Source organism: Triticum urartu, chromosome 2A, assembly GCF_056163025.1.
Source record: "Triticum urartu cultivar PI428250 chromosome 2A, HENAU_Tu73, whole genome shotgun sequence".
NCBI lineage: Eukaryota > Viridiplantae > Streptophyta > Magnoliopsida > Poales > Poaceae > Triticum > Triticum urartu.
This window is the reverse complement of record NC_141874.1, coordinates 740,659,979-740,685,073: the sequence shown is the minus strand read 5'-3', so window position 1 is coordinate 740,685,073 and position 25,095 is coordinate 740,659,979. Positions and strand designations below refer to the sequence as shown.

General features: G+C 46.2%; 1 protein-coding gene, 1 long non-coding RNA gene and 2 other non-coding genes across 5 annotated transcripts; 1 reads left to right on the top strand and 3 right to left on the bottom strand.

The window, feature by feature from the left end:
- Window positions 1–2,931: 2,931 nt before the first annotated feature.
- LOC125534473 (uncharacterized) lies at window positions 2,932–5,382 on the bottom strand. Its single transcript, XM_048697688.2, has 2 exons — window positions 4,527–5,382; window positions 2,932–3,692 (listed from the first exon to the last, which is right to left on the bottom strand). Exons 1-2 carry the CDS (start codon window positions 5,377–5,379, stop codon window positions 3,319–3,321), a joined length of 1,227 nt encoding a protein of 408 aa, XP_048553645.2. The 5' UTR covers window positions 5,380–5,382; the 3' UTR covers window positions 2,932–3,318.
- Window positions 5,383–11,928: 6,546 nt separating this feature from the next.
- On the bottom strand, window positions 11,929–12,001 carry TRNAA-CGC (transfer RNA alanine (anticodon CGC)). Its single transcript has one exon. It is a non-coding gene; the product is annotated as a tRNA-Ala (tRNA).
- Window positions 12,002–15,555: 3,554 nt separating this feature from the next.
- LOC147987512 (uncharacterized) lies at window positions 15,556–22,528 on the top strand. 2 transcript variants are annotated; one of them, XR_015617679.1, is made up of 5 exons: window positions 15,556–16,046; window positions 16,150–16,359; window positions 18,077–18,259; window positions 18,876–18,969; window positions 21,941–22,528. It is a non-coding gene; the product is annotated as an uncharacterized LOC147987512 (long non-coding RNA). The 2 variants fall into 2 exon arrangements; XR_015617678.1 differs by having other exon boundaries at window positions 15,560–16,046; window positions 16,150–16,243; window positions 21,941–22,525.
- A 220-nt stretch (window positions 22,529–22,748) lies between these two features.
- TRNAA-CGC (transfer RNA alanine (anticodon CGC)) lies at window positions 22,749–22,821 on the bottom strand. Its single transcript has one exon. It is a non-coding gene; the product is annotated as a tRNA-Ala (tRNA).
- Between the last annotated feature and the right edge of the window lie 2,274 nt (window positions 22,822–25,095).

The following is a 25,095-nucleotide window of genomic DNA, read 5'->3' as shown; positions in this document are numbered from 1 at the left end:
TAGTGTGGCTCGGGCATTCCATCGAACACCTCATGTGCATAGGAGGTGAGCTAGAGCACCACAAACCCCTCCCCTCGCCGGCCAGAGAAAAACAGAGCACTGGAGTGCTCTGCTCGCGGGTGAGGGTATATATAGGCACCTCATTGGTCCCGGTTTGTGGCAAGAACCGGGACTAAAGGGGAGCCTTTGGTCCCGGTTCAGGCCACCAACCGGGACCAATGGTGGTGGGCCAGGAGCGAGGCCCATTGGTCCCGGTTCGTCCCACCAACCGGGACCAAAAGGTCCAGACGAACCGGGACCAATGGCCCACGTGGTACGGCCAGCCCCCTGGGCTCACGAACCGGGACCAATGCCCACATTAGTCCCGATTCTACACTGAACCGGGACTAATGGGCTGAGCCGGCCTGGACCATAGCCCTGTTTTCTACTAGTGTATCTAATTTCTCTTGACATGTAGCCTATCCACCTCAACAGGTTGCCACCTTAGCTTTACCTCTTTTTTCAGTTAAATCGTGTGACTAGATTTTTGTTTAGTGTGTACCCTTTCCTAAAGTGAACAATCATTTGCTCTTGTGCCTTTGTAACTGATGAGCCTATCAATAACCAAGAAAGAGGAACATTAGTTACAATCGGCATCACCCAGACGTGCAGGGCGGGCTTCCACCCCCTATACAGGCATGTCGGCTAGATCACGGTGCTCCTGTATCCCTGTATGCCGCGTAGGGATGGACCAAAAGCTCGTAGCTCGTGAGCTTAATGAGCGCTCAATAGTTTGGCTTGTTATAAGCTCATGGCTCGCTTCTCAATGAATAGAGCCAATCATAAATTTCAGCTCGTTAAGCTTAATGAGCTTAACGAACAAACTAACGAGTTTCAAGAGTAGCTCGTTAAGCTCGTTAGTAACAACACAACATATATTTTCATCATACGTGACAAAGTTTCGTAGCACCTCAACACATCTATTCAATCTAATGTACATAGGAAGCAACAAACTAATGCATTTCCTTTTGTAGTCACCATCTTCGTTCTTGAAAACTACATCTATACACTCACATGTATATCATGACGCATCAAAATCTGTTAACGAGCACTAGCGAGCGCTCACGAGCTACAAACGAACCGAACCGAGCAAGGTTTTCTACTCGTTAGTCTTAACAAGCTTAACGAGCCGAGCCTTAACGAGTACGAGCTTAACAAGCCGAGCAGCTCGTTAATCCACCACCGTGTGAGGTAAGGCAACCCCAACAAATTCTTCGAGGATGTGTGACATATAATGCATGAATGTGCTTCTTCTGTTTTACAATTAGAACTATAAAATTCCCTACCGAGCACATAGATTATTTGCTTTATTTGATCAACAAATTTTTTTTTGTGTACTCCATCTTATATCACTTTAGTAATTGGTTTTAGAATAACAACGATTTGGGTGGGTGAGCTTGCTGTCTTCTGTGCTCATTTTGAAATGCCCCCTAGAAACCTGCATGGGTTGGCTATTTTCTCCTTTATGTTGTCTAGTTTATCCTGGTCTTTAGCCTTCTGCTTTAGAAGTTAGCTCTGATGAAATGCTGCACTGTAGGGCTTAGTTTACAAAGAATTTGAATGGGTTTGTGTTGCAGGATTTTCATTACAAGGTCATGACTCATGGGATCTTATAGAGGATTAGCTTGATCAGTCGTGGGTGTTGCCACGACTGCTACCAAATGGCTCTGTCGTGTGAATAGAATAAACTCGGTGGTCCTACTTATGATAATGATTGTATGGAATGTCATTTAGGAGGTAGTTGTTGTTTTATGTACTTCTTCCATTGTATGCCATTAGCATATCATTCCGTATTTACATTATTTATCATGCATATCCCTTGGGTATGTGTGTGACTTATTATAGTGTTGTTCCTTTGGCTGCTGCATGTGTCTTCTTTCGGTTTGATATGGTATAAAGTTAGTACAAAGTTGAGTCGCTTATTTTGGGATGAAAGGAGTATGTTCTTACAATGCTGTGTGTCTGATGTGATTATTATTGCATGTACTCCCATGAACACAATACATTCAAGGCTGTTTGCATGATGTCATCATCTGTGAGCTACGGGTGTGATCATAAGCTTTCACAGATAAACTCTGTATACATGAAATAATTTGTTTGTGAAACACAGAGCATTGGCTAGACATGAGACATACATGTTTTGCGTTTAGTCAAAAATAAGATAGTTGTGCATTGTTGAATCTCATGAAATGGTTTCTACTTTAGCTGAGAGACAACATGGTTAACATGTATTTTTAGATTATTTACATTGCATTTGTCTATTAAATTCGGTCTTCTTGTTACAATTTCTGTAGCAATGCGCAGGGTATCATTGAGTTTTATCAGTTAGATAGAGTGGCCGATGTGTAAGCATATTATACGTTGTGGTTGTCTTCCTCTTTTGAAATGTATAGGTGTGCCAAAATCACTTAATTCACAAGATATATGTTGCAGGATCACTTAATTCACAAGATATATGAATACTAATTTTAGTACAAGCTGCCTTTACGGGGAAAGGCGAGTGGACACATTGTCGCGAGTACTTGGAGAGAGATCGACGAACGACGACAGCGGAGCGTGGCCATAAGATACGTGTACTTACGGCACGTTAGGTACGCCAGTCAAGTCCACGGGAGAAGGGCCTAGCTTTTTTTTTTTTTTGCATGATCGGAGAAGGGCGTAGCTGGGCAGGTGATTGCATTGAGTACACTCGTCGTTGAACAATCATACATGTACGTAGTACGACCCGATCCAATACAACGCCGCAAGTAGGTACCGTAGGTGACATGCAGGCATGATGCTTGCATGCATGCATGCAACACGAGGGCAAAAGCGGCATTCCGTCCTAAAGCTATCGCACTTGATCTACACAGATAGAGAGAGAGGTGCATGTAGGCCCTACTGCCGGCGATCACGTGACAGCATGCAGCGACCTTGCTAGGCTGCTAATCATCACGGTCCACGACCGACAGACCCGAACAAAACCCAGCAACGCCAACATCACGACCACTGCACAGCGACATGGGCATGCATTTGCTACGGCTTGGCTCCATCATAATATACCATTACGGACCAAATGAAATTCTAGCTAAGTCATCACTACGACTCAATCACGGCCCAGCCTCCCAACAATAGCCCTTAATTACATCCCGGTCCCTTGACCCGAAGAATCCATCGACCCCGTTCCAAATCTTGATGCCGACGCTGTCATGTCTTGCATGCGTTTGCTCGCTTGCTCCGCAGGCTTCATGGTGCAAAAAGTAACGACTGGTTGATGATGGCGGCATGGAGGGCGGGGGATCATTTGGAGGAGTCGCCGCTGCGGCCGTGGTGGTCGGCGACGAGGGCGTGGATGGCGCCGGAGAGGCCGTTGACGGCGGCCACGAGGCCCGCGAAGCCCTGCCGCCGCACCTCGTTGCGCTCCGCCTCCAGCCGCAGCCGACGCTCCTCCAGCTCCAGCACCTCCCGGTGCCGCCGCTCCCGCCGGTCCTCGCACGCCACCAGCGTGCGCGCCAGCACCGTCGCGCTCCGCACCACGCTCGACCCCAGCCGCTCCGCCCTCCGCCGCCGCTTCGCTTCCGGCTCGTCGCCGTTCCCGCCGACGCCTCCCGACATCCCGCCCAGGCCCAGGCCGTCCGACCCGCTCTCCGACGACCCCGTCATCTCCTCCTCGGCTGCGTAGCGCATTGCGTACACACAACAAAACTTGTTAAACCAAAAAGATCATGATCACTCTGTTAGCTTAGCATCATTGTAACTTGTAACTAGACATTAGCACCACACTTCAAACCGGATTAACACTAGGCAAACAAAGAACAAAAGAAGCAGCCAAGAACAAAAGTGGAGACGAGAAGAGGAGATTGGAAACGGAAGGCGGGAAAGGTGCTTTCTTTCTCGCATGCTTGCGAGCTCGTCAGTTGCTCCGAGGCTTCAGGCTTTCGCCGAATGGATTTCTCCCAGGCTTTTTAAAGTGTTTGCATGCAAAGATGATACACTAGCAGCAGCAGCATCATCTCAGGCCTATCTAACTATAGCTATAGTGGTAGTCTGGTAGATGCCAGAGGCACCGAGCAATACAATACAATACCACTCCTGTACTCTACTGTTACGTGTCAAAGTACTAGTAATATTTCTTGAAGCTAAACCCCTGAAAATAGCTGGATTCTGGGCCAACTTTACTGCCGTGCGTGGACTGCATGCAGCTTTACTCCAGCAGTCACGGCGACCCACATTATTATTACCGCTACCACGGTGCGCCGGCCGGGAGCAAGGGGGAATAACCCACAGTAAAAAGGTTAAAAAGCGATCACGTGACGCCCCGGCGCAACGCATGAGGTAAATAATTACGCCAGCCCTCAATGCAAGTACTCCTAGATTAAGTATCTGCCAGCCCAATCATAACGCACGGGCCCGCGTGTCAGTTGAAGAACAGTAAACAAATGCATGGATAGATTAAGCTGGTAACGGATGCTTGGGTTAAGTAGGAACGGGCGCGCGCCGGGCATTACCGGAAACGGACGTCGCCGACGGCACCGACGGCTGTGGCGCGGGCGCCGGGAGCTGCAGCAGTGGCGGAGGTTGAGGGTGAAGACGATGATGCTTCTGCTGCTGCTGCTGCTGCTGCTGGTTGAGGAGAGGCTTCGGCGGGGAGGGTGGCGGTGGTGGTGGTGGAGGAGGGGGCGGCAGGGCGAGCGGGGCTGGAGCCGCGGGCGCGATCGCGGCGCCGCCCCGGCGCGCGGCGCGGCGGGAGAGCACGTCGAGGAGCGCGTCGTAGACCTCCGGGGCGAGGTTGGTTGGCAGGTTGCGCTCCTTGCGGTCGTGCCGTTCCATGGTCCAGTAGGACGGGAGCGGCGTCGGCGGCTGTGCCGGGGCGCCGTCCACGGGAGGGGTGGCGGCGATGGAGGCGCGGCGGGCCTCGTAGTCGCGGACCTTCTTGTAGTCGCGGAGGAGGTTGTCCCACTTGTCGTTGCACTGGTTCTGGCTGCGGAGGCAACCGTTGATCCAGCAGTAGTTCTCGACCCACTTCCAGCGCTGCTCGGCGGAGCGTGGCGTGGGCGGCGAGGACGGCCCCGCCATGGCCACACCGCCCGCGCCCCCGCCGGCCCGGCGGTCGTCGTCGAGGCGCTTGGCGGTGATGAGGATGAGCGTCTCGTGCATCGTCCAGTTGCCCTTGCGGTAGTCCCTGGGCGCGGACGCCGGGGAGGGGGGCGGCGCCGCGGGCGGGTACGCGTGCGGCGGCGGCGTGGAGAGGTGCAGGTGGTGGTGGGGGTGGTGCGGGTGCGCGTGGTAGGCGGCGAGCGGGGACGCCGACGCCGCCGCGGCCGCCGAGGAGGACGGCGAGGGGTCCGACGACGCCGACATGGCGAGCTACAGAGCTACTAGCAGGCTGGGCTGGCGGGCTGGGGCATCGGGACGCGGTGCTGTGGGTGGGTGCGGTGCGGTGCGCGAGCGAGCTGCGAACTGCGTTGCGGTGTGGTATTTACATGGGCACGGCGTTTGGTGCGCGCGGTACGGTACGGGGTCTCGGGGATCGTCTCCCCCACGCCTCGCCGCCGTTTCCCGGATACGGGACGGGGGTTTGGGTCTCCCAGCGAACGTTTCCACGGCCTCTCCGTGGTTTCGCGCGGCGTTATGCGTGGTGCGGGATGCCGTACGCGAACGGGGGGCGTTTTGTGCGTGCGGCTGGGTGTTGGGTGGAGATTGGAGAGGGGGGTGTGTGGTGGCAGGGTTTGGCATGTGAGAACTGAACGCATTTGCTCGCCTCTCCCTCATGTGAGGCGATCAGGGTCTGTGCCAGAGCCTCGCTTACTATTCGCACACTGACTGGCGCCCGTGTACGTTCTTGACCGCTTTCTCGTCTCTTGTTTTTCCGTCTCCCTTGTGTTTTTTTTGCTATCGATCAGTTGACTGAAATTGTAATTTGGATCGGTTGATTTTGTACAAAGCCTCTCAACAGAACTTGGGAACGACCTGGAACCGGAAACGATGTGGCAGTGCCGTCACCGGAAACAATTGGTGCTACCGGTGCACCGGATCCCGTTGCACATTTAAAAATATTCAAAAAAATTCGAAAATAATTTAGTGTATTGACACAACATCAATGTATGTTGTCATAAAAATTCAAATCAAAATTCAAAACAATGCTCAAGATACAAAAATGATAAATTTGACCTCAATGTGCTAATGGGCCAAAACTGAAGTCCAACTTGTGTTACGTACTATTCAGTGTCAATTTTGTTATTTTTGTATCTCGAGCAATGTTTCAAATATTGAATTAAAATTCTGTGACAACATACATTGATCTTGTGTCAATGCACTAGATTTTTTTTGGATTTTTTTGAATACTTTTTAATGTGCAACGGGCGACCTGTGCACCGGTAGCACAAATTGCCCCGGTGCACCAGCTACATTCCCGTGGGGATGGGGGGTGGGGGTGTCGCTTCTGCATGCATCGGTCGCCGTGGGCGTCGTCGGACTAATTTCTCCGCCTATCGCGGTGGGGGCACGTGTATCATCGCCGCTGTCGGTACTGTGAATTCCGATGGCAGAGCTGCTCGTGTGGCAGCAGTAGGAGGTGATCATGTTCTTCCACTCTGGGATGAACACATTCATGAACTCCGAGTTGGGCACGGGGCGGAGGACCCGCCCCTATTCGTTGGTCGTGCTCAATGCCATCCAGTGGATGGATGGACACGGCGGCGGCGGGCGGCGCGTCGTTGACAATCGTCGTCGTCAAGCACCACGACTAGTTCCACCTCTTGCTGTCCGCCTACACAGCCCACTCTAGCAACGGGTGCGGCCGCGCCAGCGACATCGTGCATGAGTTCGCCGCCGCGACGCGTGCAAGAGGCATGTACGTTGGCCTCTACCTCTCAAAGAGGAGGGTCACCAAAGAAAGACTAGCACGAGACGCCATGATCCGGTCGTCGGAGAAGCTCGGGGCGGCGTGCAGGGTACTACTCGGCGAGGAGACAGAGCGTGGTGTGCGCTCGGGCTCTCGTGCAAAGGACGGCTGGCTGCGAGGGAGTAAACCTGGTCCTTCCACGGGCCGTGCTTGGCAAAGCCCGAAGAAAAAAATCCCAAGCCTGAGCCCGGCCTAGAGCACATGCGAGTGGCAATTTTTAATTAAATTAACCATATTTGGAATATTATATTAATTTGTTATACATATATTTTGAATCAATATATATTTGACTATTTTGGGCTTTTTCCGGGCTTTCAGGTCTGGCTTCGGGCGAGAAAGTGGATCCTAAGCTCAGTCAGGATGTCAGGTTTCGGGTTCGGGCCTCCGGGTCGGGTTGTCCATAAACAGGTCTAGAGGGGAGCTGACGAAATGTATCCTCTTAATGGTTCGGTGAAGTATATTTGAGATTCGGGGTGGCTCTGGAGTAATTTTTTTACTCTTCTAAAGATTATATGGGACTTGTTAGGTGTGGTTTAGAGGAGAAAAGACAAAATTTTAATCTAAAAGCATTCATTGAGGATCGGTTAGAGATGTTCTTAGTGGTTTTTTCTTTGTTAGCTACCCCAGTCAATCTTTACCCGCAAAAGAAGAAGAGGAAAAAGCTACCCGAGTCACTCTAGCTGTAAATGCTGCAGCTAGATGGCCCGTAGCAGTAGACTGGTAAGTATCGATCATGCGTTGTGTATCCCGTTGGTGCTGCCACATTTCCGGGCACGAGCCGATGTCAGGAGTGGGGCCAAATCTATTCCACGGAGGCACTTTGACCAGCTTAATAAACATACTACGTACGTACCCCCTTTGTCTAGGACCGACGGGACCAGCGATATCCTGTTTTCTGCCATGAGTGATTGTGCTTGAATGTGCACAGGCAACAGGTACACGTAATTGTACCGAGATCGATCCCCGCAACATAAGTGCCAGAACTAATGAATCCTCTGAAAATAAACGTATGTCTTGCATGTGGAGATGCAGAGATGTACTACTAGTATACATCGCATATCCGCAGCATTTGCAAAAAACAAGAGCAAATCAAACAGTACTTGGATGGAGAAAGAGCGGAGAGAAACGGAGTGGATAAGTTCAACGGAACTTTCAAAGGAAACATGTTCATCAGGTCATAGCTCAAGTTTGTTGTTCCTCCAAGACCCGGAGAACAACTTCCTGTCCTATCCACTTGGTGCGATGCTATGATCCAAAGTGCCTCACTGTAAATATTCGTTAGGACAACAATACATTGTTCTTCCTTTTTTTCTCTTTTTACAATTCTATGCTCCAACGAGGACTTCCTAACGTACTCCCTCCGATCCTTTTTACTTGGCGCATTAGATTTCTGTCCAGTCAAACTCAACCAAGTTTGACCAAATTTATATTAAAAAATATATACATTCACAATACCAACTATATATACTATGAAACTACATTTCATAATGATTCTAAAAATATTGATTTGGTATTGTGAATGTTGATACTCTTTTCCATAAGCTTGATCAAAGTAAAGATACTTTGACTTCGGAGAAATCTTATATGCAAACTAAAAAGGACCGGAGGGAGTAACTATTTTGTCACAGTCTTGCATTAAACCCTTAATAACCAACTAAAACACGCTCCGAATCTTCGCAGAGAAGAGAAGACCACAGACGCCGCCTCCCTAAAAGTTAGGGTTCTCTGCCTCCTGCCGACGTTGGCGCCGGTCCGTTCCGTCCCCAGTGGCCTTAGGGTTATGGACGCGGAGTGGATATCGGCCATTTCCGATGGGAGGGCTTCGTTTTTAGATCTTTTTTTGAGCTTTGTTAGGGATTGTGTCCTGCTTAGTAAGGCGAGACGGCGGCGGCTCCCTGAAGATGAAATAAAGGCCTCCCGCCTAGCCTCTGTTCCGGTGATGCGTGTAGCATCATTGGTGGACGTGTGGAGGCGTGTCTTCGTCGGATCTGTCTTTGATGGATTTGTTCGGATTTGTTCGTCGTTCGTCTTCGTTCGTATGTCTTCAGGTTGGATCCTTTTAATATACACTCTTCATCCGCGACGGTTGTTATTCTGGTGCGTTGGTTCTATGGGGCCTCAGCACGATAACTTCTCGACTGTCTACTACGTACAACAAGGTTTGTCCGGCTCCGGCGCGGGAGGGGCGATGACAGCGGCGCGCCTTCGGTTCGCTTCAGCGCTTGTAGTCGTCGCTGGGTGATCTACGGTTGGATGTAATTTTTATTATTTCTAGTATTCGTTATACTATCATGATTTAAGATGGATAGATCGAAAGGTTTTTTAATAAAAAAATAATAGAAGACCAGTGCTATCAAATGCAAAGCACCAAGAGCGGCAGCCCCCGGGCCGGGGCGAAACCCTGCACTTATCTAGCTCCGGTGGACGAGCCCTTTCCGTTCATTCACCGGCATGCACGCCGGCCCCAGAGCACAACTGCACAAGCATGGACGAATCTCAAAACCGCAAACACTTTACCGCATGCAATCATCCGCTTTCGTCCAAGAAAGCCCCCCACAGGTCGCACACTTGGAACTCTACCCGGAAGAAACACGCCTACTAGCTCAGGGCAGGTCCACCTTCGCAGGTTCCATTTCTAGCTAGATGTGCCGCCTTTCCCGCCTTTTGTTGCATTATGTTTGCCGCGAGCTACACGTCCTCGTTAATCATTAACCACACAAAACATGAGGGTGGGATGAATGGAATGGAATGAGAATTATCGGTTTCTACCTAGCAGCTATAGGTAATACAGTACCAAGAACATTCCTCACAAATTATGGCTGCCTGCGTAGGCCGTCCTTGTTTAAAGTAAGCTGAGATGCCACTGTTTTACTTTCATGCTTTATTACTAGAGAAAAGTATGTTTTTGGTCCTTCAAGTTCCCACAAAGTATAGACTTGGTCCCTCAAGATTTTTTGATATACATTTGGTCCCTCAAGTCTCAAAACCGGATAAGTTTGGTCCTAAACCAGATTTTGAGCAAGTTGACCGGGTTTGACCGCCACAAAACCGCCTGATGAATAGTAAATTTGAAAAAAAAACGACAAAATTCTGCTAGAGCCCGTCCGGTGTCATTTCAGGACAAAATTTTCGTCACATCTTGCGCACATAAGCATATTGGACCCCAAAATTTTCATAATTTTTTGATTTTGTTTTGACTTTTTTTCAATTTACTATTCATTAGGCAGATTTTTTTTTGCCATGAGCTTCTCGAGTGCTGAAAGAGCCTGAAATTTTATTCGCATCTTGTGCACGTAAGGATATTCGACCCCAAAAAATTTGAGGATTTTTTGAAGATTCTTTTTCGAATTTACAGTTCATCGGGCGGTTTTGTGGCGGTCAAAACCGGTGAACGTGCTCAAAATCTGGTTTAGGACCAAACTTATCCGGTTTTGAGACTTGGGAGACCAAATGTATACCAAAAAATCTTAAGGGACCAAGCCTATACTTTGTAGAAACTTGAGGGATCAAAAACATACTTTTCTCTTATTACTACCACTCCGTACGAGAGACAAGGGGAGGGGAGGGGAGAGGAGCGTTTGAGCGTGTGATGGTGGACGTTGGTGCTAGCTAGGGTAAAAGGCTGGGCCTCGGAGATGAGAGCTGAACAAGGCAACTGTCAAAATGAATAGGAGGTAAAAAAAAAAGCATTTCTCTGATGATTCTGGGAACAATGAAAATATGGAGGTGCGGGGAATCGAACCCGTCCGGTGTCATTTCAGGACAAAATTTTCGTCACATCTTGCGCACATAAGCATATTGGACCCCAAAATTTTCATAATTTTTTGATTTTGTTTTGACTTTTTTTCAATTTACTATTCATTAGGCAGATTTTTTTTTGCCATGAGCTTCTCGAGTGCTGAAAGAGCCTGAAATTTTATTCGCATCTTGTGCACGTAAGGATATTCGACCCCAAAAAATTTGAGGATTTTTTGAAGATTCTTTTTCGAATTTACAGTTCATCGGGCGGTTTTGTGGCGGTCAAAACCGGTGAACGTGCTCAAAATCTGGTTTAGGACCAAACTTATCCGGTTTTGAGACTTGGGAGACCAAATGTATACCAAAAAATCTTAAGGGACCAAGCCTATACTTTGTAGAAACTTGAGGGATCAAAAACATACTTTTCTCTTATTACTACCACTCCGTACGAGAGACAAGGGGAGGGGAGGGGAGAGGAGCGTTTGAGCGTGTGATGGTGGACGTTGGTGCTAGCTAGGGTAAAAGGCTGGGCCTCGGAGATGAGAGCTGAACAAGGCAACTGTCAAAATGAATAGGAGGTAAAAAAAAAAGCATTTCTCTGATGATTCTGGGAACAATGAAAATATGGAGGTGCGGGGAATCGAACCCGTCCGGTGTCATTTCAGGACAAAATTTTCGTCACATCTTGCGCACATAAGCATATTGGACCCCAAAATTTTCATAATTTTTTGATTTTGTTTTGACTTTTTTTCAATTTACTATTCATTAGGCAGATTTTTTTTTGCCATGAGCTTCTCGAGTGCTGAAAGAGCCTGAAATTTTATTCGCATCTTGTGCACGTAAGGATATTCGACCCCAAAAAATTTGAGGATTTTTTGAAGATTCTTTTTCGAATTTACAGTTCATCGGGCGGTTTTGTGGCGGTCAAAACCGGTGAACGTGCTCAAAATCTGGTTTAGGACCAAACTTATCCGGTTTTGAGACTTGGGAGACCAAATGTATACCAAAAAATCTTAAGGGACCAAGCCTATACTTTGTAGAAACTTGAGGGATCAAAAACATACTTTTCTCTTATTACTACCACTCCGTACGAGAGACAAGGGGAGGGGAGGGGAGAGGAGCGTTTGAGCGTGTGATGGTGGACGTTGGTGCTAGCTAGGGTAAAAGGCTGGGCCTCGGAGATGAGAGCTGAACAAGGCAACTGTCAAAATGAATAGGAGGTAAAAAAAAAAAGCATTTCTCTGATGATTCTGGGAACAATGAAAATATGGAGGTGCGGGCAATCGAACCCCGTGCCTCTCGCATGCGAAGCGAGCGCTCTACCATATGAGCTACACCCCCGGGCTGATGTCTGCTAACTTCTGACACTATATATTTGGTACTCCTATACATAATGGAATTGGAAATGAGAAAGGTGGCCTAATCCACGCTGGTGCCCGGCACGGTGACCGGAGATGAGAACGACGGCGCGGATCTCGGTTTACTGCCATCCATGGGCAGGGCGTTGGTGCTCGTCTTGCTCTCTGCCCAATTTGCCCTTTCTATTGGTGGCAGAAAACATCTGTTTCTGCAAGACGACAGCTAAAATACAGGGTAGACAGAGTAAAATGTGATCATGCCACCAGCAAGGCGGCACTCTAGCTAAACATATAGCCCATCTAATGCGACTGAGCACAAGGTAACAGGGATGAGCATCAGCTCAGGCAAAAGACTCACAAGTTCTACGTTATTCAGGCGAATGGTCTCCATCGTTGCAAACAGATTGTGCGAATATGTTGCGAATGGTGTCCGTCGTCGCGATTGGCGGACCAATGCACGACCGTCTTACCAAAGAAGTTTTTTTTTTCGGGGGATCTTACCAAAGAAGTTACCAGCTACAGTCTCGAATTTACTCTTTGTTTGCAGACTGCAAGCAGATGTCATCTCGGAAATGTCGGTTATTTATCATCTGCTCTTCAGACATTCAAGAATACAACCAGCACGGACGCAGAACTCGTACATTCAAGAGTAACAAACTTGAATAAGATAAGTCAGTACCAAAATACATTTTTTTAGAAAAATTAGTCAAAATAAAATAAACAAACACTAAAAACCACTCATTATCTTGATGGGCTACTTTAGCAAAAAAAAAAGATACTCTGGTTGCTGAAATCTACTGTTTTAGAACCAAACTCAAGCAGTCATGCGAACATCTTTGGAAATTGGGAATCTACACGTAAGAAAATAATTATTAGGTATAAATAAAAAAATGAGAAAAAATAAAATAAATTTATTGAACACTACTAAACTTACAAGTGTTTTTCCTTAGTTCTTTTTGGTAATTACTGTGTTCACGAAAAAGGGAATCCAGAATCCAGAAATGCTTTTCATTTTGAACCAGTGTTTCTTATATAGAGTTGGAAAGTGAACCTGAAAATTGCATAATGACATAACATTAGTTGTACTACAAAAATCACAGCAAAAATTTTTTGAAACATCTAAAATATTACAATTCATAATATTACCACAGCGCACGTATAAATTTTTCATTGTAGAAACATTTTTTGAAAGCGTAACAAACATATATTTAACCTGTGAACATTTTAACTGCCATGAACAATTTTTTGAATGGTACATACTTATTTAACCAACAACATGAACAATTTTTTACATGTCCAAGAACAAAATTTTAAACATGTGATTTTTTTAATTGTACTAACATTATATAAACTAGAGGATACCCAGCGTGTTGCTGCGGGACTTTGTCAATGAAAATTTGGTTGATAACACGAGAACCAGAATTTGAAATACATATTAATTATTATATTTGATTATGTATAGTTGGAACAATTATTATTTCATATAAGTAGAGTAATTTAATGAAAAACATTTCCCATGCATGATTTAATGTTGTGGTGAGTCTTTAGCATGCATGTTTCGATGTAGAGATGGGTCTTATCCCATTTGTAATTGTTTGGTGAGATGACATGCTTGCATGTTGAGATAAATAAGTTACCAGGGAAGAATCTCTTAGGTATTTACTCCCTCCGTTTCTTTTTGCTCCGCATATAAGATTTGGTCAAAGTCAAACTACACAAAGTTTGACCAAATTTATATTAAAAAATATGAACATGTACAATACGAAAACTATATAGTATGAAAATATGTTTCATGGTGCATCTGACAATATTGATTTCATATTATGAATATTTATATTTTTTAATATAAAGTTAGTCAAACTTCTTTACAAAGCTTGACTTTGACCAAACCTTGTATGAGGACTAAAAAGAAACAGAGGGAGTAAAATTACACTTCTAAAAAACAGGTATGTAAAATTACACAAACAAAGCTTTTACACCACATGAAGATTGTTAAATATGCGATGACCAGTTTTAAGAACTTAAGTAACAAGTTTTCCATTTCATGAATAGAAATAATAGAAGAAAGAAAGAACGAAGTAAAGAAACAAAAGTAATATATGTAAGGAACGAATTAATTGTTCATGGGTGGGACCATTACGGGGTATATTGAGGCGAGGCGAGCCGCCGTCGTAGGCGAGATGTTGCCGCACCCTTCGCTGTCCTCCTAACACGCCCTAAGGGCGACGGGGGGACAACCTGCGCGTAAGCCCCCCTCCCCTACCCCGCACATGCTTTGGGATCGCCCTATGTGCAAGGCGGGGCACCCCTTTTTTTTTTACTTCCTTTCATCTTTTTTTGTTTTCTCTTTCCTTTTTCTTATCTTCAAAAAATGTTCAGGATTTTAGAAAATGTCCTGCATTTTTTAAGAATATGGATTTTTTTCGAATTTGAAGAAATACTCGTTACTTTGAAAATTATTCTGTATTTAAAAAATATTCAAAATTTGGATAATGTCATGTATTTAGAGATATTCTCAAATTTAAAAAATGTGTGTGGATTTCAGAAAGTGTTCATGAATTTTAACAATATTATCAGGTTTGTAAATTTTTTATGATTTGAATATTTTTATGGATTATAAAATGTTCTAACCGTGAAAGACCAAAGAAAAGGAATATAAAGAGGAAAACCTGAGAAATGGCTAGCTCATGTAGCAGCGTAGCTCTCGCTAGAGTGCCCGTTTCCTTGGCATTCCTCACATTATGCGGGGAATAGGATCTGCCACGCTATTCTCGGTTATTCGAAGAGCCAAAACTATATTCGCTTCCCCGTCTCGTTCCCCTGCTAGGAGAGGCGGCATGGAAGGCGATGCATTTTTCACCGGTAATTCCTCTGCCCTCCTCCCTTCTGGCGGCCTTGGTACCGTTGGGGGGAGGGAAGGGAGTTTAATCTCCAATTTGATCTGTGCACAACTAGTCTGTTTGATCTGTGCACAACCAATCATTAACCACATATTTTTTGGTGTCAACTTTTTATCATACACATTCTATATTTTTTGTATAAATAAGAAACATTTTTATACACACATTTAACATTTTTTAAATACATGCTTAACACTTTTTAAAACATATTTTTTATGTCAACCTTTTCATATATATTGTACATTTTTTGTATACATCAGGAACATTTTTTATACATGTTTAACATTTTTTAATTACATGATTAACATTTTTTTAAACATATATTTTTTATGCCTATTTTTTTTTTGCAAAAACAATTAGCCCACAGCGAGCCAATTAGCTCCAGTCGGCCCACAGTGGGCCGACAGGACGCAATCAGCCCAAAGTGGTCCGACAGGGGCCAGTCGGCCAGCTGTAGGCCGACTGGAATCCAATCGGCCTGCTGTGGGCCGACTAGGCCCAGTCGGCCTGCAGCAGGCCAACGGTGTATTATTTTTGAATTTTTTATCCAGCGTAATATTTATGAAAATTAATAAAAATAATGTATTATTTTTAAAAAAATAGCGCAAAACGTCTCACATCTTTTCCTCCCGCACCTTATCCACTCTACTGCAGCTCCGCGGCCGCCGCCCCGCTCCTCCTCCTGGCCACGCGCTCGTCCACCGCGCTCCGCCCGGCTCCGACGCTCCTCCCCCCGGCTCCGCGCTCCGCCGCCCCGCCCCACCTGCCAACTCCCGACGACGCCCGCCGCGCCAACCATACCCATCTTGTTTGCCGCGCCGCTTCTTCTCCCAAATCCACCGCCACGTTCCTCGATTCCATGGCGGAGCTGTCGGAGATTAGTAGCCGATTTGGGAGGCTAGGGAAGAAGGAGGAGAAATACCACTCTATGGAGAGAGAGGGGCCAGAGTGCCATTCACGCGCGGTGACCACCAGGCGGAGGTAGGAGGGAGGGGGTCTGGGCGGCGCTGCTTCCTCTGTGCAACGTGTTCCTGCAGGCGCAAGGGCTGGAGGAGGGACCCGTGCATCCATGCAACAACGTGACCATCTCGCTTGTAGCGCCTTCGTCAGCAGTCAAGCAAATCACAAGTAAGCATCTCGAGCCCAATTCTGCACGCATGCATGCGACTTCTTCCACTCGAATCGTCGGATATGGCGGCGTATTGGGGATGTTGATGTTGGTTCCCCGCAGGTTTGTGGACAACAGCGAGAATTGTGGCGAGGTGGATGCGGCACAGACGCGCAATACATCACTATAGATTCCCCTCTAGCGCTTCGTCCACAGGGTGAGGCGTTCTGACTTCTGAACGAGTTTTGGATTTGCCAAAGCGCGTATGTTGAGTTGCCGCAGGCGTGAGCGCGAATTGCATGGAGATTTGATGCGAGTTTGCCAGAGTTTGCGGTATGAGTAGTTGTCAAATGCTTTTCCGCAAAGCCTGCAATTTTTTTGTTGTACAAAAACTTGCCTAACTATTGATATGAATTGCCACTATCGTTGGATAGTAAGAGGAAGGGGAGATCGAATTTGCTTTTTTCACTGCAAGCGGGAAAGATGCAACCAACACTTAGACAAGCTTATGTCAATAGAGAGACAACTCTTTTTATTTTCCGTGCAAAACCAATCAATGAGGTGATACAGTGATTAAACCATTGACATACTGTACCTTTTCTTTTATCCAAGATTGGACACTTATATGCACTATTCTAGATGCAGCCTAGGATTGCATCGTTGCATACATCAAGGAGTCTGGATTGTTGTGGTTTTGTTCTTGGTCTTTTAAGAGCATATAGTTGGGCGTGGAATAAAAATCATAGGTGATGTCATAGATAACCAATGCGTATGATGTGCTTCCTAGGTTATTGATATGAATTGGTGTTGTAGTAGTTACAACATATTGCTAGAGATGTTGTCATTTGCCTGATGCGTGTGTATTGGCTAAATCTACCTGTCATTTGCCTGATGCGATAGAGGCGATTATACTTGGTTATCAACATAGTAGATGCTGTCATTCACCTAACTTTACAACATATACTTGCCTAAATTTACCTGTCATTTGCCTGATGCGTGTGTGCGTGCTTCTAGTTTGCTGCTTACATATTGCTAGAGAGATGCTGACCTTGACGTGTTGGCACCTTTTTGATCTATGAATTTTTTCCCTCTGAATCAGATTTGCATACATACTAGTAGGTGCCATGTGGATTTATCAGTCTGTACGCATGGTAAAAGATTGTCTGAAGTTAGTTGCACATCTGTGCCCTTGATTCAGATATTTCAGTTGGTTCATTTCATAATATCTGCTGCCAGTAAAAAATGTGGAAGCTAAAAAGCCAAATAAAGTTCAGTCCTCTCATTTTACCTTTGGAGAGAAGATGCTAATTTTCTAACCTGTGACTAAACTTCAGGTAGTATGTATTAAAATAGTGCATAAAATCTTTAGTTCCCTGCCCATTATATTGTTTCAGGTTTTGTTCTTCTCGATGTTGTTATTGATTGTTGGTCTGCCGCCTAAATTTGCTCATAATTTCCGCTAATTCAGCCTACAATGAGCTGCGACACCTGGATGTTGACGTAGATTAGATAAAGGTTGGAACGGGAGTCCTAAAAGTTCACTTGTCCACAAGTTTTGCCACCTCAACGACAGCAGAACTGGACGTACCATATTACTCTAGTTATTGTACCATTGCTGCTTTCATTTTTCGAACAAGGATTGATCGTTGCACACTAGTCTTAGCTATGTTCATTTCGTTTGGCCTAGCACTCTATTTGCTGTTGCTGCTACATTAATTCCAGCCTTGATTATATTCTGAGACAAAATACGTGTACAAGAGGAAGACAAAATCAATGGAATTTCTTGTCATGTGGTGATGCACTCATGAATCTGTGTGATTCTTTTGTCTTCTTCTTTGTATATCTTCTTTTCTTAGCCATCCAATGGATTTGTAGGCTCGTGAAACCGTGAGCATGCATCATGTATGCGTGTATTTACAATTATGACCTTTTTGAGCATTGAGTTCTAGCCAAAAAATATGCTTTCTTGTAGTCAATGATTTCTACACTAACTTGCCTAATAATGTCAGAAAGTTGCCTACAATATTTTTTCATATCTTTGTTGGCATAGGATTTGCGGCAACTAGCAAGCGGAGGGAGGAGAGAGGTGTTAGAGTGCCGGCGACCAGGAAGCGAACCAAGAGGAAGAGCCAAGGGGGCAATGCCATCCATGCGCTGTGACCACCTAGCGGGGAGGAGCTAGAGCCGAGAAAGTGTTGTCACCAATGGTCGAGGAATGGGCCGCAAATCATCGGCAAGTATCTCGAAATCGCCCCCTAAGCATGTGCTCTTCTACTCAAATCTACGATTCTATGCGATAGAGGCGAGATAGGGAGGTTGAAGAGGGGTGTGCGGGGTCCTGGCTTTTTGGGCAAATCGATGATTTCGAGCGCGCGGTGGTTTATGACTTGGAGATGCCGAGGCTGGAATCATTGATGATTTGAGCCGAAAGCATCCAAAAATTGCCCACCGCATGATAGTGAGTTGCTAGAGATGATGGCATGAGTTGCCCAACCGCTCATGCGATGCGGGGGCTGGAATCATCGATGATTTGAGCCAAAAGTGTCCAAAACTTGCCCAACGTATGATAGTTAGTTGCTAGAGATGCTAGCATGAGTTGCCCAAATATCTGCTCCCAAGAGAGTTGGGTTTTATTTCGCCAAAAATATGCCCAACACATGATAGTTAGTTGCTAGAGAAGTTGGCGTGAGTTGCCCAGAGATTCTTTTAGCAACAAAGTGATTTAATTTGCACATAAGTTGCTATTTACAATAGAATAAGTTGTCTACATATAAATAGTACTTGCCTAAATCACCTAAGTTTCGTAAATATGATTTCATGGATATTCTTTCCTAACAATTTTTTTGTAGGGCCTCACTAAATTAATTCTAAAATGGCGTCAAAGCAACGTTTTCGAGGTTTTGTGCACACACCCAAGCAAGAAGTTTCAACGTCCACCTCTAGGTAAGTTGACGATTGTTGCCTGGATATACTATGCAAATTGCTTAGATCAGATCACAACTTGCCTGCAACCACAGATGCATTTTCCCAGCGGGACACCAACTTGATGTTCCGCGGAATATAGGGCCACATTTCTTTCGCCTGAAAATTGTAGGCAATTGCCTTCTATCTACTAGTAGTTGCTCCTTACTTCCACTTTCTTTTATCTTTTTTCTTTGGGGCAAGCAAGCTAATGAGTTTGCTGTAGAATCCATTTAGTTTTCGCTCTTCTTTACTTGTAGATCTTGGGGGTCTCTAGGAACCGTAGGGCTAGGTCTGGGTGTAGGAGATCCGAGATCGGATTGGAGCGCATAAGCACCTGATGGGGTGCATGACGTGAGGTGTGTTTCCTTTTTGTTTGTTTTGTTGCAGAAGCCTCACTAAATTCTAAAACGATGTCAAAGCAATGTTTTCGAGGTTTTGTGTACATGCCCAAGCATTTTGCCCACATCTCAGAAGTAATTGCTTTTTAGTAGTATTTTCCATCCTTGCAAGCAAGAAGCTTTGCTAGCCACTTCCAAGTAAACTCCACAGAATCCTAATAGCTTTGCAACTAGTATTTTCTGCCTCCCGAGTGGCTGGCTATTAGCTTTCCTGTTACAGAAAAAAGGGAGTTGCCTGAAAGTTATATACAAATTGCCTTAATTACAGGAAGACTTGCTTTTGATTTCCCCTTCTCCTTTTGTTATTAGCTGGCTGCATAAATAGGTTTTCAACTCGTAAAATTTGCCTACACTACAAGTACAAATTGCCCAAGCAGTAAACAAACCAAAAGAAAACTATCCCTACTGTTGATTTTGTTTTCAAAAGAAGAAGTTACATGCAAGTATTATGAAATTGCCTAACTTGTGTGCTCAACCTGATTTTTATTTTCAAATAGACTTAGAATGCTTGGGCTAGATATGTAATCGTGATAGGTAATCTATTGCAAAGTTGCTTATTGTAGCATCAAAAGTTGCCCCATATAGCATCAAAGTTGCTTGAAAAAAAAGTATATCAAAACATACCCATATGGGATCTTATTTTGAAGAGGTCGTCGTGAGAATCTTATAGGTGAAAACGGAACTTAATTTCGACGCTCAGTTTAAAAGCTGTAGCCTTTTGAATTTTTTTGAAAGAAAATTAAATGCACTTGATGCATTTGCCAACTTGTGTGCTCAATCCGATTTGCAGAAAAGAGTCGTAGCATGATGGAATCACGTGTGAGACAGAAATCTTCTCTATTAAGGGCCACATGGGATAGGGGCATCCTTTCCTTTTTAAGACGGCGTGGACAGGATCTTACTTTATTTGGGTGTATGCTCTAAGCGACTAGTCAGCCAACGGTTGCTGGCTAGACGTGTCCAACAAACAATATCTTGCTTTTTCAAGATGTAGTCTGGCCTCGCCTCTGACGCTTGACTAAATGAGTCGGCCCAACACTATAGTCCCTCGACCAGTTTTGGGAAGGTCCTATGGACCGGTTCGGTCCAGTTTTAGAACCGTTCATGTGTTTTATTCTTCCCTTTCTCTTTGGTTTTCTTATCGTTTTTCTATTTTTATTTATTTATTCCTTTTCAAATACATGTCCACTTTTTTAATTCAACTTGTACATTTTTCATATACACGCGTAACATTTATTTGAGAGACGTTGAGCATTTTTTAAATACATGATGTACATTTTACCATACATGTTTGAACGTATTTTTCAAACAAAGGTCAAACATTTTCATATGCACTTTGAACGTTTCAACGGTAACATCTTAATACATTACATGACCATTTTTTGATAATATATTATTTTTTTAAATGCCAAGAAACTATTTTTTCTAACATGTGAACAATTTTTAAAATGTCACGTACATTTTTATTGGGACAATCATTTTTAAACTTATTCAAACCTTTTTAAAATTTTGAAATTATTCTCATTATTTTTGAAATCATTGAATGGTTTATAAATGCCACAAACATTTTTTTTCTAATGGTACATCCATTTGCTTACAGTTTGCTAACATTTTTAAAATGGGTGGTCTATGCTTAGAAATCTAAAACTTAAGTATATTAAATTTTGAAGCATATTTTTTGTAATATTTAAAAATAGAAATAGAAACAGTAAAAGAAAAGGGAACAAAAACTAGTGTACGGGCCCTTGTATGGCGAACATGTGGTGGAGCTGCCGCTGTGTTTGGCCTGTCCATATCGTGGGAAATTAATAATTAAGGAGTACTCTCAGGTTGCGAAAAGTGTCAGTGCGCGTTATTTGTCGCAACCTGTGAGTTTTTTTTCTTTTTTTTTAGATTCGTTTATTCGAACACTAAATGGCCGACGTCTTAGATCGTGACTCGTCCGTGTTAAGGACTCTCCGTTCCTGACCGACAAAAATTAAGCAAACACACGAGTGACGTAGGTCTGAGCTCGGCTTGGCTCATTCACGAAACACAACGCACGTGGCGAGGAGGCGGAGAAGGAGTGCACGAGAACCATTTTTCTTTTCAAACTCGAATAGCATGTGGAGGAGAAACCCTTATAAAGAGGTTCAATTCTTCCTCCAAATCGAGGGAGGTACTAAACTTCCACGCCGTCATTTTCTGACATGGGCCTTTAGAGATTTCAGAAATTGTTATATGGGCCTATAGTCCATACTATATTTCAACTGTGAAAGGAAGTGGACAAGTTCAGAGGAACTTTGATAGGAAAAAATGTTCATCAGGTTATAGCTCAAGTTTCGGTTCCTCCAAGACCCGGAGAACAACTTCCTATCTTATCACTTGGTGCGATCCTATGATCCAAAGTACATCACTGTAAATTTTCTTTAGGACAACAATACTTTGTTCTTCTTCTTTTTCTCTTTGGAATTCTATGCTCCAACGAGGACTTCCTAATAAATTAACTAATTTGTCACAATCTTGCCTGAAGTCCTTAATAACGAACTAAAACACGCTCTGAATCTTTGCAGATAAGAGAAGACCACTGTTATTCAAATGCAAAGCTCCAAGAGCGGCACCCCGGGGGCGAAAAACACTGCACTTGTCCAGCTCCGGTGGACGACCCCTTTTCCGTTCACTCACCGGCATGCACGCCGGCCCCAGAGCACAACTGCACAGGCATGGACGAATCTCAGAACCGCAAACACTTTACCGCGTGCAATCATCCGCTTTCGTCCGAGAAAGCCCCCCACAGCTCGCACACTTGGAACTCTACCCGGAAGAAACACGCCTACTAGCTCAGGGCAGGTCCACCTTCACAGGTTCCATTTCTAGCTAGATGTGCCGCCTTTCCCGCCTTTTGTTGCATTATGTTTGCCGCGAGCTACACGTCCTCGTTAATCATTAACCACACAAAACATGAGGGTGGGATGAATGGAATGGAATGAGAATAATCAGTTATGTCTCTACCTAAAGATGGTACTACCACCACTCTGCTAGTGTAAGTAGGTAGCGATCAGTCGCTACGTACCAAGAACATTCCTCACAAATTATGGCTTTCGATTCCTCGGGGCGTAGGCCGTCCTTGTTTAAAGTAAGCTGAGACGCCACTGTTTTTCTTTCATGCTTTGTTACTACCACTGTATACGAGAGAGAAGGGGAGAGGAGCGTTTGAGCGTGTGATGGTGAACGGCAGCAGGGTAAAAGGCTGCGCCAGTTCGCGGCGCGCTTCTCGCTTGTGTTGGCTGGGCCTTGGAGACGAGAGCTGAACACGGCAACGGTCAAAATGAACAGGAGGTAAAAAATAAACATTTCCCTGATGATTCTGGGAAAAAAAAATGGAGGTGCGGGGAATCGAACCCCGTGCCTCTCGCATGCGAAGCGAGCGCTCTACCATATGAGCTACACCCCCGAACTGGCTATCACTCACTGCTGAAGTTACATATCTTTTAAGCTACCGGAGAGGAGAACGATAGCGCGACTCTCGGTTTAGTGCCATCCATGGTCAGAACGTTGGTGCTCGTCTTGGTCTGCCCAATTCTCTCTTTCTATTAGCAGAAAACATCAGTTTCTACAAGACGCCAGCTAAAATATAGGGTAAACAGAGTCAAATGAGATCCTGCCATCAGCAAGGGGGCTGAGCTCAAGGTAACAGGATGTGCATTAGCTCAGGCAAACGACCGAGAAGATCTACGTTACCGAACCACAACGCAGTTTCAGGCGAATGGTGTCCATCGTTGCAAACAGATTCTGCGAATATGTTGCCAATGGTTTCCATCGATGTCTTTTCGGAAATGACGGTTATTTAGGGCGCGTTTGGTAGGCTGCATCAAGTCCAATAAGGCTCTGGGGGACTAAGTAAAGAGTTGTTTGATTGTCTAGCTCACACCTAGAAACTGGCCCACACGAAACTTAAAACGCTCTCAGCCTGGTTCACGAGGAACGCCCAGATCGATCATTTTTGCACATGCAGACTGGGCCTAGTGCAATTTACACTACAAGGAGGATGCGGGCTGGTTTGGTGCAGTAAACCAAACGACATACAAAACATGACTCAGAGCCTATATACACTTAGGGCCTGTTTGGTTGCTTTCGCTGCCGGGCATGGCTCAGAGGGAAAAAACGAGTCAGGCTGAGCAAGGCCTGGGTTACCGAAAACAAGGTCGAAAACGTAGATGACCAGTTGATTGGTTGCCTGCATTGGGGGGTCTTGTCATCGAGATGCAATTTTCACCCGATGTTTGGTTGCATACATGCATACGATTACCAGCGTTAACAACAAAACTTAACATCCATCAGATTGGGCTTGACATTTCGTCAACACTTTGAGCGTGCCGGAGCTTCCACTGTCCATCGTGCCCACCACCAGCTCCCGGCGACCGTGGACACGCCCGACTCGCTGCCGTGGTCGTGGCCGCTACACTCACAACAAAGACCAAACCCAGTAGACGCCCCTGAGCAAAGAAAAAGCCGAGCTTGCGGCCTTCCTCGCCGGCCTCCTCGCCGCGCTCGGCAAGAAGGCGTGCGGGAGGCGTTGGAGCGGGTGGAGTACCGCGGCCTCCTGGCAGCAACTCGGCGCCTCCCGCGTGCTGGTCACAGTGTCCGGGCAGGACCAGCTGAGCCCGTGGCAGCGCGCCTACTACAGCACGCTCCAGAGCAGCAGCTGGCCCGGGCAGGCGAAGCTGTACGAGACCCTCGGCAAGGGCGCCGATGGCCGTCCCAAGCTCGCCAAGATGAGCACGCCCCAGGCCTAGCAGCGGGCGGAGCAGCGCTGTACGCGGCGGAGCGGTCGCCCGGGAGCGAAGTGGCCATGGCGCGAGGCAGGGGAGCAGGTGGCGAGACAGGGGAGAGCAGCTGGCGAGACAGCGCGAGGCGCGGCAAACAGACGGGCGGGCGCGGGCGACACGGGGCCGGCCTGCGGGCGCGCGGAGAGGGAGGAGGGCCTCATGTCCGGCCTGAGATACCCGCGCGTTGTCTCCTGCATCAGTGGCCGCGGCGCTCGCGACGGCTCCTACCAGCTCTTCCTCGAGTTCGCCCCGGGAGGCTCACTAGCGGACCGGGCAGCGAGCAACGGGGGCCTCGACGAGCGCGCCGTCCGCGGGTACGCCACCGACATGGCGGCTGGACTCGCGTACCTTCACAGGACCGGGATGGTGCACGGGACGTCAAGGCGTGCAACATCGTGATCGGCGCCGATGGCCGTGCCAAGCTCGCCGGAGACCCGCTCGGAGACGCTCTCACAATGGGTGCGCGTCGGCGTCACCGTGGTGCTCCCGGCCGCTCTAGAGTAGAGGGAGAGAAAGGGGATTAAGGATTAGGGAAAGAGCGAGATTAGCTCGAGACACACGTCTCCAGAGAGCCACCCACGTGCGCCTCGAAGCATCGCTTGGGCCTGGCTCTAGAGAAACCGCCGATTCGGCCATTCCTAACGGGCCAAGCCCAAAGATGCTTTAAGAACCATGCTATGCAGGCTAAACAGTGTATGCAAGCAACCAAATAACCGGGGTCTAAAAAGATGCTAGACCGCACGAGCTTGGTTGGGCTCGATGAGGGCAACCAAACAAGCCCTTAAATAGCTACACTGAGACAGGCTTCACTAGGCCAGCCTCGTGTAACCAAACGCGCCCTTATCATCTGTTCTTCAAACACAAGAGAATGGGTTATATATGTTCAAGAATACAACCAT

Coding starts and splice junctions, on each gene's coding strand:
- LOC125534473 (XM_048697688.2), bottom strand. CDS start 5,379: ATGTCGGCGTCGTCGGACCCCTCGCCGTCCTCCTCGGCGGCCGCGGCG. Junction 3,693..4,526: donor GTCGGCGACGTCCGTTTCCG/GTAATGCCCGGC, acceptor TGCGCTACGCAG/CCGAGGAGGAGATGACGGGG.